The 19,217-nt window shown below is 38.1% G+C and overlaps 2 protein-coding genes across 2 annotated transcripts in view; both read right to left on the bottom strand.

The window, feature by feature from the left end:
• Positions 1-19,217, bottom strand: part of LOC131312054 (tubby-like protein 8) — a 60,766-nt gene that overhangs the window by 25,856 nt on the left and 15,693 nt on the right. The window lies entirely within an intron of this gene.
• On the bottom strand, positions 11,681-17,338 carry LOC131312050 (putative late blight resistance protein homolog R1B-17). The gene is made up of 3 exons (XM_058339770.1): positions 16,927-17,338; positions 13,710-14,275; positions 11,681-13,481 (listed from the first exon to the last, which is right to left on the bottom strand). The coding sequence occupies exons 1-3, from the start codon at positions 17,336-17,338 to the stop codon at positions 11,850-11,852; spliced, it is 2,610 nt and encodes an 869-aa protein (XP_058195753.1). The 3' UTR covers positions 11,681-11,849.

Raw genomic sequence — 19,217 nt, 5'->3', positions numbered from 1 at the left:
TTTCTCTCGTAAAGTTTGGGTGTATATGTTGAAACATAAGAGTGACGCCTTTAATACATTCAAACAGTTTAAAACTTTGATTGAGAATCAGACTGGTAAGAAAATAAAACGTTTGCGAACTGATAATGGTATGGAGTTTTGTCTTGGCGAGTTTGATAGATTTTGTAGTGATGAGGGCATTGTGAGGCATCACACAGTGAGAAAAACCCCTCAGCAAAATGGTGTGGCTGAACGAATGAACAGGACTCTTTTGGAGAAGGCACGTTGTATGTTGTCCAATTCCGGATTGGGCAAAGAATTTTGGGCTGAAGCCGTTTCCACAACATGCTATTTGGTGAACAGGTCTCCGTCGACTGCTATTGAGTGTAAGACTCCGTTTGAGGTATGGTCAGGTCATCCGGCTGATTATTTTGTGTTGCGTGTTTTTGGGTGTCCAGCTTACGCTCATGTGAATGAAGGTAAACTGGAGCCACGGGCCAAGAAGTGTATTTTCTTGGGTTATGCAGCAGGTGTCAAAGGGTACAGGTTATGGTGCTCTGATGATTTGAAGTTTTTGATCAGTAGGGATGTGACTTTTGATGAAAATTATCTGATTAAGGAGTCTAAGCAGGTTGATGATACAGTTCAGGAACATAGTGTTCCAAAGCAGGTGGAGTTTTTGGGTGAAGCTTCCGACTCAGGGAAGAAGCACATTGAGAAGCCAATTGAAGAGGAGTTCAAGAGTTCAGACACAGAGGTTGATGCATTAGTTGAGCAACCACGCACTATTGCTAAAGATAGGCCAAGGAGGGAGATTCGGCCTCCTGAAAGGTATTCGGCTTATTCTGAGATGGTGGCCTATGCTTTATCAGTTGCTGAGACAGTTGAGTATGAAGAGCCTTCCAGCTATACGGAAGCTATTTCGAGCACTGAGTCTGCACAGTGGTTTGTTGCTATGAATGAGGAGATTGAGTCTCTTCAGAAGAATCAGACATGGGAGTTAGTAGAACCGCTGAAAGGGAAGAGGATTGTTGGATGCAAGTGGATCTTCAAGCGCAAACCAGGTATTCCAGGGGTAGAAGACGCTCGGTTTAAAGCTCGGCTAGTGGCGAAAGGATACAGCCAGAAGGAGGGTGTTGACTACAATGAGGTATTTTCACCAGTTGTAAAACATAGTTCCATTCGCACTTTACTTGCTATTGTTGCATGTTATGATCTTGGGTTAGAGCAACTTGATGTCAAAACTGCGTTTTTGCATGGCGAGCTTGAGGAACAGATTTATATGCGTCAGCCTGAGGGATTTGTTGTTTCTGGTAAGGAGGATCACGTTTGTTTACTTCGTAAGTCTTTGTATGGCCTCAAACAATCCCCTAGGCAGTGGTATAAGCGGTTTGATACTTTTATGATAAGCCAGTCATATTCAAGAAGTGAGTATGACAGTTGTGTGTATTTTCGAAAACTTCCAGATGGTTCATTTATTTATCTACTGTTGTATGTTGATGATATGCTTATTGCTGCCAAGAGTGTATCAGAAATCAACAGGTTGAAACAACAGTTAGGTGGTGAATTTGAGATGAAAGATTTGGGTGCAGCAAAACGTATTTTGGGTATGGAGATTTGCAGAGATCGAGTAGCTGGCAAACTATTTTTGAATCAGAAGTCTTATGTTCTTAAAGTGCTTGAGCGCTTTGCCATGCAGAACTCGAAGCCAGTCAGTACCCCTTTGGCAGCACACTTTCGACTTTCAGCTGAGTTGTCACCACAGTCGGAGGATGAGGAGAAGTATATGTCTCAAGTTCCATATTCGTGCGCAGTTGGGAGCCTTATGTACGCCATGGTATGTACTCGTCCTGATATTTCACATGCAGTTAGTGTCGTTAGTCGTTATATGGGGCGTCTAGGAAAGGCACATTGGGAGGCTGTGAAATGGATACTACGGTATTTGTGCGGAACTGCAGGTGTTGGTCTATTGTTTGGGATTGTCAATTCTGGTGATCATGCTGTTGGTTATGTTGATTCGGATTTTGCCGGTGACCACGATAAGAGGAGGTCTCTGACAGGTTATGTCTTTACTCTGTCCGGAAGTGCCATTAGTTGGAAAGCTACTTTATAGGCTACAGTTGCGCTGTCTACAACAGAAGCGGAGTATATGGCCATTGCTGAAGCTGTGAAGGAGGCATTGTGGATGAGAGGTTTGCTTTGTGAGCTTGGTCTTGCACAGGGTGTGAGTTCAGTATTTTGTGATTCGCAGAGTGCTATACATTTGACTAAAAATCTGATGTATCATGAGAGGACTAAGCATATCGATGTCAGGTATCACTTCGTTCGGGATATCATCTCACAGAAGCAAGTTGAGGTGAAGAAAGTGGGTACGGCAGATAACCCAGCAGATATGTTGACTAAACCGGTTCCGGTTGCCAAGTTCAAGCATTGCTTGGGCTTGCTTGGTATTTGCAGTTGATCGCCCCTCGGGGGCATTTGGCGAGTGAGAGGTTAGAAGGGGATAGCTATATTTGGTGATTTAGTTCGGTGGAATTCAAGTCAAGGTGGAGAATTGTTGGGAATGTCTTGTATTCTTTAGTCCCACATTGGTTAATTATGTTGTTCCCGTTTTTGTAGCCTATTATAAATAAGGCTTTTGGGGTACTTCTAGAAATTATCTTTTGGGCTTTCATATTGTGGCCTTTCTAGAGTTACGGATTATAGCCGGCTCTTTGTATCTCTTCTTCACGTTGGTTAGTGAATCCTCTCTCTCCTCGCCCGTGGACGTACCCATCTTGGGGAACCACGTATATCTTGTGTCTTTGTGATTTCTTGTTTAGTTTTCAATTTTTCGTTCTTAGCTTGCATTCATAGCGTTCGTTACAACAACTTTGGATGTGTGTCTCCCTCCTGATGAGCTTGAACCTCCTGATGGAAATAAAAGGAAGGGTAACGATCGAGGGAGAAGCTAAGAGTTAAGGGGGTAGTAAATGCCCGACATAGCTGAAATGGAAAGCATATATAGAAGTTTCCGAAACTAAATTTTGAATCTTAAAATTATTGAAAATATGTACCAATACCTCCACTTCCGGTAGACGAGTGCTTGGGTTTTTTGACTGCTACTCCGTTAATGTCATACATATTCTCGTCGTAAATCTCCTTCACGTTAGCCATAAGAGTCTTGATCTTCGTTTTGACACTTTCTAGAACCCAAGAAAGATGATCCTGATGTTCACGAATAGCCTTCTTTTTCTTCTTTTCTCTCTTTCTCTTCTTCTTTTTCTTCTTTTTATTGTTGTTTTGAAATGGAGAGGCATCACCCTTGAAAGCATGACTTACAAATAGTTCTATGATGTTCTCTGCTTTGGAAACCACGTCTTTGATCTGCATCACAAGTTTCATCACTTCTAAATACTCGTTGCGTTTCTTCTCTGTAATCTTGAGAAATCCTCTCAAGTGCTTTATCTCGTTCTCAAGAGATTGAAGTTGATCTTTCGTGTCTATCGGGAAATCGAGGTTGGAGCTCGTTATAAGCTGCTTCAAGGTCTCGGACGCTGGGGGGCTGCTGTCCCCGAATTCAGGACCCACTCCGGTCTCGCTCCGATGATCGAAAGCGTTCATTTCGTAGAGCTCGTCGAGTAGAACAACTATGCAAAAAATCAGCTTAATTGGATATCATTAAGTGCCTGATCGGAACCTTTTTATCTTGAAAAGAATGGATCCGAAACACTTGATCAAATCCACTGTAACCCATGGACCGAGAGTTATATGGATTCCGATCAGGCACTTAATGATATTCAATTAAGCTGATTTTTTGCATAGTTGTTCTACTCGACGAGCTCTACGAAGTGAATGTTTCCGATCATTGGAGCGAGACCGGAGTGAGCCCAAATTCGGAGACAACAGCCCCCCAGCGTCCGGTAAAAGGGAGTTAGAAATAGAAATAGAGGAGTAGAATGGATCGAGATGAATGGGTAAATGAACGACTTAAAGATGAACAAGTACTTGTAGCCTTATAAATATATTTTAAGGCAAGCCTTTGACCAAAATTACAGGCATACAGTTGTGAATTAAGCTAGTCATTCATATACTATCAAAGTTCTGGCCATGCGCGCATGTGCAAGTTCGTATCTCGAAACTATATCACAAATTCACAACTATCCAGTGTGGGTTCTAACCAGTCCGGTCCGGTTTTGGACTATTTGTGAGCTTTTTTCGGGTCCACAACAATTATTGAAATCGTTCACTTTTTAGAGTTTGTCTAGAACATTGATAACGCCACATTGATTGGATATCGTTTGATATTGTTAGAATATCGTAATCATATCCTGATTTGATTACGATCGATATTTTTACGATTTCTGTGATTACGATTTGATTGTAATTAGTGAATTAGGATTATTTCCTTTCCATAACTAGGTCTCATCCCTTTGTAGAAATAGATGACCCGTTGTATAGTTTGATTCATTCAATCCAATACACATTTTTCCCATCCTTATTTTATTTTAACATGATATCAAAGCTATGGTTCACGACCTAGCTTCTCATCCGACATCTCTGTCACTATCGATCATCACCGTATTCATCCCGTTCATCACCGCGCGTTTTCATCATCACCGTATTAACCGTCAAAGCCACATGTCAAGCGTAACAAAAAACAATCACACAAAAAGAACACAAAACCAAAATACGTGGTTCTCCAAACTCGGGTACGTCCACGGGAGAGAGAGAAATCTTCCACTATATGAAAAATAGAGATTACAATGTGAGATGTAAAACCCTCCCCGAGCTCCTAACACATGGCTCTATACAACGTTTTACACTCACCCCCACAACTCTATTTTTCCCTCACATCTTTTCTCCTCTCACCTCCTGGCCGGTGTATCCGGCAACCCCCAAAGGGGCTGCCCTCTCCTTTTTCTCACTCTCACTCACTCGGCACACACTTACTTCTCTGCCTTTTCTTTCTTTTTCATCTCTACACTAATCTCGACACAGGAAGCCTATAAATAGGCATGACAAAGGGCCAGCACAAAAGCCTCTTCAATTGCCCAGAAGAATCTGGAGCCCAATGTCACAATGGCTCTTAATGCACAGCCGGCCACCACTTCCAAAGAGCACAATAACTTAAGCCAATAAATGCACCAGCCAATCAACTATAATTATTTTCTTTTCTTTTTCTTTTTCACATGGGCAAAACCCAACAAAACATTATACCCTAGCTATCAACCAAAAACCCACCGCCTGCTATATCATAATCAGCCCTAAACTTTGTCTAATATATAAATCCACTTTTCCGCCACGTCCACTCACCAAATCTAGAAGTGCTCTTCACTCTCGCTGTCCCACGTCGCACCTTCTGAAGCCCGGTACATTCGTATCGGTTTTATCATCTAAAATCGGTTTGGTCCAATTCAGAGGTTCTGTTTTTTGTTGGGCTAGTTGTTTAGCAAATTCAGTTATCACATTACCGTCTCTGTTCCTTGGGTGTACGAGCCAGCTTTCGCATACCTCTAGAGCTAATCTTGGGTTTCTGAACCCATCATATACTTGTGGGGGGCCAAATTTACTACTAACTAGTTTTTGAAAGAAAACATTACAATATGATTACTACTATTTTTGAATACTATTTTACTGCTCCAAGAAAATAAAAAATGCTAAAACTATTTGTCTACAAAGTTATTAACAGAATGTCGAAAAGGGTTTCCTTTTACATTCATTTAACTAATAGATATTCAAAGTTAAGTGTCATAAAGGAACAAACTAATTAGGTTCAAATTTGAGTGTGATTCAGAGTGAAGAGTAAGACTCCCCCATGGTTAGAACCACAGCTTCAGAGTGATATATACCTTTATTTTTTTATGGCTTTTAAAATAGAGCTTACATGTTACCAACAGGTGCAATTTCAACAGAGGTTCTGGATTTGTGTTACGCCCTCAATTTTTAACATAATAATAATAATAACTTTTAAAAGGAAAACTATCGCGGTATACTTATAATAACCCAAAAGACTTTCTCATATTCATTTATTGAGTACGATCCAGTTCGAAAGATTACAACAATGGCACTCTGGCTCCAAAGTTCCAAAGTTTAGACAAAGACAAGTTAAATAATTACAGGACTTTTAAACCAAGGATTTAAATGAAAATTACAATTTATGTCTTCTCAAAAGAGTTTACAAAGATATCTGAGTTGTTTCCTTGATGTTCACTTTCAAAAGGATGAGATAATGTGCACGTCAAGTACTCCATGCTAATGCTCTTGAGTTGTACCTGAAAGAATGATAGGTTTGAGCAAAACACATGCCTAGTAGGAAAATCTCTACAAACGTTATATGCAAATGAGAAGATTTGAACATAAAAGAATGAAGTCAGAGACAATGATAGAGAATGCAACCATCGTAACTTCATGAAGGAACTTAAGGCTCAAAGGCACCTCACTTGTCATTAATCGGTCTATTTGCCATCCTTTTTCGTGTCCTTATTGATCAATTCCATTTTGTACACTTCTACGGTTACTGGCTTACATTCCGGGTCTTAAGGACCCCGTACATCTCTCATTTACTTCCAATATGAGCTCAGATAGCTCTTCCTTCATTAACGTACCGAATAATGAACTTAAGAGATTTTTCGGGTCTTAGGGCCCCATATACCCATAATACATTTCCGGGTGCTCATGACCCCGTACATCCAATTTACATTCCGGGTGCTCATGACCCCGTACATCTGATTCAAGTTCCGGTACTCATGACTCCGTACATCCGACCACAACTCATTTCATTGTTTTTCGACATATGTAGTTCTAAGGCTCTGGTTGTACGATTATAAATAAAGAGAGAGATTGATATCGAGTAAACGGTCTACATACCAATTCATATTTCCATTTCATTACCAAATTAGTCGTCCCAACTCATTTCTCGTACTACTTGGCATCAGGTGTCAAGTTCTCGTATTTCGTCTCATGAGTTATCCATCCTCCTATCCAACATTCAATCTTATCAACACCCACATTTAGCTTAAGCATGATCACTCTGTTTATCTTAGCATCTCACGCCACCACTAGTAGTTAAACGAACGCATCAATAAAGCATTAGGACAATAATTCATTCTATTTGATATTTGTATTCAACACGACGAGAACCAACGAATGAGGATGACCAAGGAATCATTGAAGTGCGAAAGACTATGTTTGAAAGTTGTTTAGGTAGCTAAAAATGATCGAAAACCAAAACAGTGAAAGCTGGAGATAAGCAACAGGTATCGATACCTAACACAAAGGTATCGATACCATTTGGTCAAAAATGGTTCCAGACGCAAGGGTATCGATAACAATGGCAAATGGTAGCGATAACAAATGATTTTCTGGGTTTTGGGACACAGTGTTATCGATAACAAGGGAAATGTTATCGATAACGATGGCTTTTCTGGGTTCAGTAATGCAAAGGTATCGATAACAATGGCAAGGGTATCGATAACAAGGCTGTTCGAGCAGATTCTAAGCAGATCTTTCATGGATTTCAACTGTAACAACAATCACAATAACTATAGGCACGATTTCATGCACAAAACCAACTCAAGAACATATATATAGAGAGAGAGATCCCTACCTTAAGTGCTAAAGCTGAAATCAAATGATTACCCAAGCCCTAGAACTTCAAACCCCGAACTGAGCCGAATACGAGTCACCGAGCTCCTACGAACGCAATACGAGCTCCAATACATGCAAGGATGAAAGATTGGAAGGTATACTGTATGGGTTTTGAGCTTTGGTGGTGGAATGAGTGAGAGAGAGTGAGAAGCCGAGAGGGAGGGAGAGAGAGTTGAACGGGAGGGAGAGAGTGAGAGGAGGACTTTTTATCCCCTACACACACACTCACCCTATATATACTAACATATACACTAATCACACTTGCACCCCCCTCAACTTCCAATTCCATCACTCAAACCCCAAATCAAACAAACTTAATAAATTTCATATTTTCCTCAATTTTTAACATTTGTAAAACCTTTAAATAATATCCGAACAATACGGGTCCTTACACCCTTCCCTCCATAAAGAAATTTCGATCTCGAAATTTGCCATGCCAAGTCCAACAAACACACAATGCATGGATACATCTCAACCATAGTACGGTTCATCATGCAAAAATTCAGTAATCATGAAAATCTACTTTAAACTCATATCAATTAAATCAAGACAACTGCAGGTATATCTTTCTAATTTCGTCCTCCCATTTCTAAGTAACCTCGAACGGGAAGGAGAGAGTGAGAGGAGGACTTTTTATCCCCTGCACATACACTCACCCTATATATACTAACATATGCACTAATCACACTTGCACCCCCCTCAACTTCCAATTCCATCACTCAAACCCCAAATCAAACAAACTTAATAAATTTCACATTTTCCTCAATTTTTAACATTTGTAAAACCTTTAAATAATATCCGAAAAATACGGGTCCTTACAATTTGTAAGTTGTAATAAAATTTCTTAATTTTCACCATCAACGTTGATGTCACTTATTAATTGGATATGCGTAAACCCCGAAGTTTATGATGCACATATATAGAATTAATGCTCACACAAGCCTGGCTTAGAATCCTCACCAATTAATTTATACCATTATACAAAGGATATTGATTTTGTAACAACCCATAATTTTTATCATTAAGAATATCATTTAAAAAGTATTATTCGAAATAATAAAATTCTTTTCCTTAATAGATATATATAAATATAATTATCTTATCTTATTATCTTATTTTTATTCGCATGCATGCATGCACACTCCTTCCGTCTCTCCCTCTCCTACTTAGTCTCTACTTTCTCCCTGATCATATATTCGTCCTTATCTCGTCCATCTCAAAGCCCAAGAGATAGAATTTTCATTAATATACTATTATCACTTTCTTCAAAATTCTCCTATAAATACCTCATCACTTCGACCCTAGGGCACACCACGATACTCTCCACACCCCTCTAGTCTAAAAGAGAGAAAAATCAAAGAAAACCAAGCTCCAATCCTTGGAGTTCTAGACAGAGAAAAGTGAGTTTCGTAGTTTCGTTCCACCAAAACCCAATTCGACCGTTCTAAACACTCTTACAATTCCTAGCATCATCAAACAACATTCAATTCGGTCCCAAGGTCCCCCCATAGCCAACCCGGAAGTCATCTTCTCCAAATTCAAAGTTTCGGTTTTTTTATCCAATTCGACCAACCCGAGGTATTACAATCCATCTCCTACCTTCCCCTAACTATATTACGTGTTCATGTATTGGTGTTTAACATTTCGTAGTAGGAGAAATCAACCCTTACTATATTAAGTGCTCATGTATTGGTGTTTAACGTTTCAAAGTTGGAGAAATCAACCCTGACGTCGCACGGAAATTCCCTTGTTTTCGTTTCGAACATTTACTATTCATGTGTAGTTTTTGAAAAAGAAGATGCTGATATTACAGTTAACCCCCTGGAAATATTTAATGTGATGTTTCAGCCCAAATCATTAAATATGGTGGTTATCTTATTGCAGATATACCCCTGAGGTTGTGTAGTATAGAAATTTGGCCCAAATGAGTTTTGACTTAAAAGGATTAGGCCTTTAGATTACTTAAGTGTACAGTTTCAACCCCATATCACTTATATGTTAATCTAATTTCATAAAAGATCCTAATACAAGCCTAGACTTACTAGTAATTGAACAAAATTAATTCTCTTTATTAATAAAGATTTTCGTTAGTAATATTTAACTTATTGGCCATACAAGATTAAGGGCAACGACTCATTCATAAAAGGTTGTGTGATTGCATTACTTGTTATTTGTTTTAATTATTAGTTGATTTAATTGTATATTGCTCCAATACTCGATTAAATGTTAGAATGGACCCTAGAGATATGAGGTGGTATGCGAATAGAATTCACCTAGACGATGCTAGGTAATGGATAAATTGGAAAGTTTTTTTTTTCTAGAGATTGTCTGCAGGAGTGATTTTGAGATGTGATGAGATTTGTGATGAGATTGAAACTAGCGGGAGTCCAGTGATGAATTAATACACTGGCGGAAGTCCAGTGATGATTGTGAAGTGGTATATAAGATAGGCGAACCCTAGTCATGATTCAGGCATGATAAGCTTACCCTCTGTTGTAGTTATTGGGGTGCACACTCGGTATATAACTTAGGTGTATCTGCGACAGCAAAAGGAAGTGATCTCATGGGACCGAGCATGGCTAGCGGTTGGAGATGAAAGATCTTACGGATGAGATCTTAGATCATACGATAGGTTAATGGATAGTAATAAACCAATTTATGTGAAAAGTCCTTGTTTTACTTCTTCGCATTATTATTATCCTGTTGCTTGCTAATTGTAAAGTAAAAGGGGTAGTTGGGTTGGATTATTCTACTGGGTGATTTATCACGGATAAGAAGCGATCAATTTGTCAGCGAGTGCAGGATTCAATAATGGAGTGGCTTTCAGACAAGAGGAATATCAGGAGCGGAGATCGAGTATGTTTGGAATTCGTATCAAGCCTAGAGTCGGCTATGAAGTTATTGTATTTTGATTCGGTAAATCTATCTTCAGATTGTAATAGTTAAACTTTTATTTTGGAAAATTTATAATTATTTAGCAAAATTTTCCTAAAGAATTATTTTATTTTATTTTGCTCCCAACAAATCGGAGGGTTACAGATTTTGACACTTAATATATCATTATACCTTATACAAACAGCTCCACTATGATAAGGCTACAAAATTGCCATTTTAATGACGCAGCGTTGATATTTTTTTAATAAATTGTGATTTCAGTTTATATTTTGTTTATAAATGCAAATGCCGCGCCCCCATCACTTGATGTGCATCTATATTTATTTTATTGGATAAATTTCACCGATACCCCTCTATTGAAATTCTCGCATTATAGAATTGGCTTTATTACTCTAAGCAAACAACACCAGCCGACAGCTGCCTAGAATAATTAATAATTATCTTGATTGGTACCCTATGCAAGTAAGCAACGCCACCTAATTTTTAAATAGGCAGAATTGAATTTAGTTGATTCCTGCTACAAGTATTGGTTTATCTACAATTACAACGTTAGAGAGTGACCTGCCTTCAAGAACTTATTGATCGGATATCGTTTGATATTATTTCAAAATGCATTAAGTTTTTGAAAAATGTGTTAAGGGATTGCAATCCAATATTGCATATTCTTTTCTCTTTTTTTTACAATAATGCATTTCGAATTGATATCAAACTATATCCGATTAACGTGATTTTTGGCGTGGTCAGTACTCACGGCAAGGTTTACAAAGTTAACGGTTCCGATCATTATTTTGGACTTGAAAAAGGCCCACAATTAGCCAAAACTAGACAGGAGTGGATCAAATCTACACTGGACGGGAGCCTCCCCCATTTTAATAATACTACAATTTTTACTAGAAATTGCTCGTACCTAAATGCATTTCTCAGCAAATCCGACCCGAGACACATGAACCTTGTACATCGATTTTTCCGTTGTATTTTCTATCGGTAGATCAAGGGAGAATTCTTTTTGTTTTTAATCTTAAGGATTCTCAAAAGTCAGAATAGGTGCATAAAAGAATTTGGACATCTGGACTTTTTTAAGAAACCTTGGGGAGCTGACCCCTTATCTCGATCCAGTTCTTCGTTTTAGTACTGTTGAACTAATGAAAAGAAATTGAGCTTCACTGATCTCGAGTTGGGAATGACATCATTATGTTGCAAGTTGCTAGCGTTGACAAGAGATGAGCTAAAGAGGCGGCCGAGCAGTTGATTTGGCTTCTACCATATGCAAATAGGAGTAACAAGCAAGACCTACGTCGATTTTTTCTTTCATGATAAAAGATTTTCTGTAATTAATTAGGAGTACCTCAGCTGTTACCCAGGAAGGTAATATTTAGGCAAACATCATCTCCTCTTCTATTTCTTTGCTTTTCCTGAATCTCCCTGGCCGATTCCTCAGCAGATCGACAGGACCACGTTATCGTAATTTCACGAAGTTCGTTTAGATTAGCAAAATCAATCGGAATCTGTTGCATAGAATTGCACCACTTAATCACTAAGACCTCAAGTTTCGGAAAATGATCTTCGGAAGCACTCCACTCCTTCATATCTAGATTTGCAAGCTTCAAGTACTTGAGTTGAGAGAACCCCTCCTCAAGTTCACTTGTGTTCCAAACTGGTCCCACACAGGCGTCGCTTAATAATTTGAGAACCTCAAGGCTCGGCAGGGTTTGGAGGATAATTGACAACTCCTCCCACTTCAAGTATGTAGACCTCAAAGTTAGCCGCGTAAGAGTCGGAGGAAGCTTCAGCCCATTAATGCTTCTGGAGTAGAAATAGAGTATCTCAAGGCATTTTAAGAATTCTAGGTCCGCAAGGAGAATACGATGTCCACGAAGTCCTAGCATCCTTAGATTGGGAGTCCTTTCCAAAAAACGCAGGCAATGCTCACAAGTACACATTTGGTGCAAGGTCTGTAAGCTATCCAACATATTTCTCTTCTCTTCATCATAATTAGAAACATGATGATAACCGAATATCCCCTCTTTAGTATATAGATGTCTCAACTTAACCATCTTAACTATATCCCGAGGCAACGAAATACAGTTCAGGCATGAAACTTGGAGGTTAAGGGTTTCTAGGTTCGAGAGGTAGTGAAAACAATTCGGTACACAGAAAAGCCCTATTGTTGGTAACTTAAGTGCTAAGTATCTCAAATGAACTAGATCACCTATTCCTATTTCTCCTTGGCTTGTAATGGGGATTAAATGCAACACCCTGAGAAGTTCGAAGTTTTCAACAAAGAACGACAGATTTTGTTCAAGCCATGAATATGAGGAGTTTGGCAAAGGGAGGTACAGAAAAGATCGAAGGTCTTGAGCATGAGGCCTTGGGGGAAACTTACGAAAGAACTTACGGCCAACAAAGAGGCGACGATGCTTATTTGTAGTGGAAGGTGAAAAAGAATCATCCCTATAATTTTGCACAAGAAAATTATCCTCCTCTGCTTTTTTCAAGCATAATTCACGCAGAAGATCATGGATACGGCATGCTTTAATTCTTCCATGGGATTTACTTTTCGTAGCTACCATTACGAGATTTCTATCAATAAGACCGATCAAGTAATCTTGTGCTATGGCCTCCAAGCTTTTTCCCCCATCACTTTGCTGAATAAATCCCTCTGCAATCCATAACCAAATCAACTCACGTACGGGTATTTCAGAATCTTCGGGGTGTCCTCCAATGTAAAGAAAACATGCTTTTAAATGAAGAGGCAGGTGATTGTAACTAAGTTCTAGTATCTCCAGGCAGCCCTCTTGATTTTTGGCAATGATTGAATATAAATTTTTGGCAACTTTCTTCCACACGTCAAGTGTCTTATCTTCCATTGCCAGAATGCCAGCTATTGCGACAACTGCGAGTGGTAGTCCTTTACATTTTTCTGCGATTTGGTTACCGATATCCACCAACTTCGGTGGGCATTGTTTCTTTCCGAATACCTGTTGGATATATATGTGCGATATTAGATGTCTATAATTGGAATTACACACAACTTGATCCAAGTAATAGGAGTTTAAGAATATATATGACAAGAATAAAAAATGTTTCAAAGTAGAAATACTTGAAAAGAGATTATAAATTGGAAACATATGAGAACAACATAATGATGCACTTGTTTCACTATTCTAGTTATATTACGTAGAAAATTTTGTTTTTAAAACAAATACCTTCTTTTGTAATAACTCCCAACTGCAACTTTTTGGTAAGGGATCCAAAAAATGAGAGACGTAGGGGATGCTATCTGGTTGAACATGTAATCGACTAGTTAACAACACTTTACTCCCCTTGCATTCCCTAGGGAATGATCTTTGGATATCATTCCAAGCCTCAATGTCCCATATATCATCCATGACAATGAGATATTTTGTACCCTGCAAGCATTTATATACCTTTTCTCCCCACTCACCGTAACCTTCTTGTTTTCCTGGGGGAGCTGATTCTAGAATACTAATCAACAAATCCTTCTTCATGGTCTTGTGATAGTCTTGAGAAATATTAGCCCATGCACGAATTTCAAACTTATGCAACGTCAAAGGATGATCATACACTTCTCTAGCCAATGTGGTTTTGCCGCCTCCACCAACGCCGATGATTGATATAATCTCCAGTTGTCTACCTTCTCCACTATCATGAAGCTTTCCCATTAATGTTTCTACCTCATTCTTGAAACCGACCAGCGCCTTCTCTTCTACTGCTTTGGATGTGTTTCTCCCTCTTGATGAACTTGACCCTCCTGATGGAAATAAAAGGAAGGGTAACGATGAAGGGAGAAGCCAAAAGTTATGGCCTACGGGGTAGTAAATGTAACAAAAATAATTGATCTGCGTTTGAATTGAACAATTTCTCATATCCCATGATTCCCATCATGAATAACTTATTTCACAGGACTCTCATTTAAGTAGTTGTACGTCTGATTGATATAATATTGCCGAGCGAAAAGGAAAACAATTTTGGTTGTATCAAATCAATTGAATTAATGCTAAATATTAAGGGTTTATTGTAGCATTAGCCTGCATATTTTTTGTGGTTCATGTTACTCATTATTATGGTCCATGTTGTGTATTGTTATGGTTGATGATATGAATGATACGTTTTTTTTTTTTTTGATCGGCAAAAAAATTTTATTAAAAAAACTCGATAAGGGTACATCGAGCAGTGAACAGTACAAAATTTTGATTCTTAACCAAGCCAACATTCATCCCTAAAGTCTAGGAACACATTTTTAAAATAAAGATCCGGACACAACGGTGTCCAAAACAGTCTATCCATCTATGATTAATGTGTGCATAGGTGAGTTTTTTTTTACTATGTGTTATTTTAGCTTTTTTGAGTTGTAACATTGATTGCAATTAAAAGTGTTCCCCTAGTAAGATAGATTTTGAGTAACACTTGCTAAAGGTTTGTGGATTAATGAACTATCTTTTTCTATTGATCAACAACTATGTGTCAATAATTTTTTTGTTCTTCTCACATTTGATTATGATTTGTCGATGTCAGGTATAGAGGTGCAAGCTAGTGGATTTGTAATAGGTGTCTAAATGTTCACAGAAGCGCCTATCAAACTAAAGTATTGTGCTTGATTTTGTGTCGTAGGTATTTGGATGCTTAAACCTCCAATATCATATTTATGTTGAGGAGAATATGACAAGAAATTATTTTGCTGTTGGATTCAATGGCAGCAACAATGTCATTGCGGAGAACTAAAGCCAAAAATCACAAAGGAGGAAAAAAAGCATTAGATCATCCCCCATGGTGGACCTAGATTGTATCAAGTTAATCCCCTTGGAGAAGAGAATTTAGTCGTGCAGTGTATACTTGACTTGCACGCAGTTACCAAGGGCTAAGTTAATTTGGTCTTATTAGGGCTTCCACTTTGGCAAGGGATGGAATCAATTAAAGGGGCTGCTCGTACATATATATAGGACGGCATCAGTATGGAATTGGTTTTATTTTTCCCATGTGATTGTGTGTTTGTTATCCGCGGTATCAAATACATTTCATGCAACGGTTTATAATTGAATTCATGGTAATTGACTGTGATAGATTATGCTATCATAAGACGAGCCAAACTAGTAATACGATTCGTGCTAGGCGAAGATAGTCTATGCCGCTTGATGATACACAAATATTTTTAGGAGATATCGGGAGGGTCCGAGAACCCGAACGGTATCTGATGAATCCAATAAGAAATCATTCGATAAAATAAATCTAGGTTGCAAAGGGTCAGGTGGATTCAAAACCCTAGACATTTTCTTCCGTTAAATCTCATTACATTCAATTGCTTTTAATTACAACCTTTCTTTAGTGTTGTCAAAATCAAGAATCACTTCTTCTCTGAATTAATTTAGAAAGTAACTGAAATAATTGTGACTTAGCCTTCGTAATCCCTAAGAACGATACTCGAAATATTTACCACTATCTTTTTTTCTAGCTTTCATTTTATTACTTGTTTTTGGTATAGTAAAACAACAATCAATTTGCAATGCCCCAAACAAGGAAAAGGCAACAAGTTATGTCTTGCATTGCCTTGTGCAGGAGACGAATCCTAGAATATTTGGATTGATTTATATGCAAAGATGTGAAGGGTATGCTTGTAAATCTGTGATAGGGGCATAAATGTGCCCATTAACGTCCCCTAAATTATTCTTATTCTGTCAGTTTACTATATTACTTGAAGTTTGATACTCATTTTCTCGTTTCAGGACTCACGGAGCCGTTGGATGACAATTGGAGCTAAGTCGAGGGCTAATGGTGTCACGAGGGTGCTCAAGGCTTGAAGAGAAGTGGAACAGGACAAAGTCAGCGAATCCCGTCCGGACGGGAGTGACATCCCTTCTGTCAGGATTTCTAGGGGGTCAACTAATAAACTTTCCAAGTAATACAGTATACAGATGCGGATGATATGCTTGATGTTAAAATATTCTTAGTTGAGAAAAAGAAAAAATGCATCTTTCTTTGGAGTTTGGACGAGCACTGAACAGTGACATGAGAATTGACCTGGGTCTCTACGACATATGTCTTCACTTTCTAGTGTACACCACACCACAGCTGTTACCTCTTATTTCCCTTCTTCAAGAATGGTTTGAGTTTGGTACGTATATTTGATTAGTTCATTTAGTTTCCTTGCCGAGTAAGGCTGACAAGGAGATAAATCTAGAGGCTCTCTTAGTGATTAATTTGATTTGGGTTTTGAAAGTTTTCAACTCTTTAATTTCATGATGATTCACTGTTTGTAGAATGCATATTGTGGACACAAAAGACAGGAAGGAAAGTTACTCTATTTTTTTATGGACTCATTACCTATAAATTCAAATTCAAAATTCCAAAACAAACGGAAAATTAACTAATTTTGGATTTTAAAATATTGAAAATATGTTCTAATACCTGATCCACTTGATCCGGTAAAAGAGTGCTTGAGTTTTTTGACTGTTGTTCCGTCAATGTCATACATATTCTCGTCGTACATCTGCTTCACCTTACCCGTGAGAGTCTTGATCTCCTTTTTGATACTTTCAAGGTCTAGGGAAAGATCATCCTGCTTGCAAGCACGACTTACAAACAATTCTATGGTTTTCTCTGATTCAAGTACCACGTCTCTGATCTGCTTCACTAGATTCATCACTTCTATATGCTCGTTGCGTTTCTTCTCCGTAACTTTGAGGAACTCTCTCAGGTACTTTATCTCCATCTCAAGAGATTGAAGTTGATGTTTCTCGCATATGATTAAAACAAGATTGGAGTTCATTATAAGCTGTTTCAAGGTTTCCAAAAAAATATCAACAGCAATATCACCCATCTCTCTCTCTCTAGCTCGCAGCGGATTGAAGAGGTTGAAGGGAGTTATAGATGATTGATGGTCGCAGGCAGATCTAGACTAGAATTGAAGAGGTAGAAGGGAGTTATAGTTGATTGATGGTTGCAGGCAGATCTAGACTAGAATTGGGTAATGTGATCTCCTTCCAGATTAGATTCCCCCCAACAGTTAAGCGAAAAGAAAGTCAAAAGGGCGGCTTGGAAAGGAGGAATTGTGGGCTGTCGGTGAGGAAGGAATTCGCGGGTTTGTGTGGTGTACGTTTGGGAAAGAATGGTAAAGGATAGGGTTGGGAGTGAAAAGGAATTTGTTCCGGCTGGAGGGGTGTTTTGGTCATCTTGCATGCCTTGAGCTTCGACACATGTCATTATTTAGCCAGCCAATGACTGGGGATTATTAACCGTTCGGCCTGATAAGTCAAATAGCTTATTTTTTTGTCTTTATTTAAATTTTTTTTGTATTAATTAGTTTTTCGTCAATTTTTTAGGAATTATTGCTTCGTCAAGATGAGAATAATTAAAAAAGTAAAAAAATATTATCAAAATCTAAATTTTTTGAATAAAGACAAAAATAAGTCAATTTTTTTAGCTTTACTCAAAAAAAAATTGATTTCAATCGTAATTTTTTATTTTTTAGATATTCACAAAAACTTGACGAAAAGCTAATAAATGTGAAAAAAATTTGAATAAAGACAAAAAAAATATGTCATTTATCTTATTAGACCGAAAGACCCTGGCTTATTGGATATCAAAATGCCAATAAGCATGGCTTAATTTTTAAGCAAACAATAAGTACTTATTTTTTTAATTAAAAGTGATGTATTGTGAGAGAATGACGTATCTCGTGAAACGAGAATAAGTTTTTATTTTTTAAGAAGGAAAAGTAGAACAGGCTCTGAAGCAGAGTGGGGGGGAGAGAGATTGAACAAAGTGAGAGAAAGTCCGGAAAGAGTTGGGGGTTCTTCCCCACCAGTCAATAGTAATGTGTGAAAAACAATTGTTGTATTTCTTAAAGAAGTTGGGTTCTCGAAACTGAATAAATAAATTGAAATGAAAAGAGTATATATTAATATATGTTTGGAAATTATTGTCTTTCATCATGATACTAAATAAATTAACAGTCATGGGCCTCTCACAATATCAACCTTTTATTTTTTGCTACCAGCCTAAAACTTATTCAAATAGTCTACTTTCATGGCCTTCCCAAAAAAATCTATTTTCATCACTACCCGTTACACATTTAGAGAGTGAGAGATTTGGGGTTTTCATCACTACCCATCAATGGTCAAGCTCATCATATGCTGTGACAGAGCTCCCAAGTGCTCAGAAGTGGTCCCGAGCACTCAAGAATGGTCCCGAGCGCTCAGAAGTGTCTTCCCAACTTCAGAAGGGCGCCACGGACACTTCCGAACTCGAATTTGGGTGTTTTTTAAAGTGTTGGAAAGCTGGTTGAGTCCTCTTTCTAACCCAATTGGTTTTATTCAAATATATTTTATACACTGAAATGTGTGTCAATTTTACTCTTAGGGTGTCGAGAAAAAATGCATTTTAGTTTTGAAAAAGACCAAGAAGCATCGTTCAAACTTTAGTCGAGTCTCATTTTGATTCCATTTCATCATCGGGGAGCCTCGAGGGCACAAATTAAAGATGATTAATAGGTCCAAACTGGAGTATCTACAGAATGAACATTTTATAGAGCTCATTGAGAAGTTCGTCCCTACAAAAATCAAGTTTACTCCCCATGAGCTAATGATTGGGACATGTTTATTTGAAAAAGTGGATTTTCAGTTTGGGTTGTCAACATTTTCTAAGATAAATTATTTTGATATTGCTATCTACGAGATTTTTAACATGGTTCAATTTCT

The sequence above is a fragment of the Rhododendron vialii genome, chromosome 12a (genome assembly GCF_030253575.1).
Source record: "Rhododendron vialii isolate Sample 1 chromosome 12a, ASM3025357v1".
In the NCBI taxonomy this organism is placed as follows: Eukaryota; Viridiplantae; Streptophyta; class Magnoliopsida; order Ericales; family Ericaceae; genus Rhododendron; species Rhododendron vialii.
The sequence above is the reverse complement of the archived record's forward strand: the minus strand, read 5'-3'. Positions and strand labels throughout refer to the sequence as shown.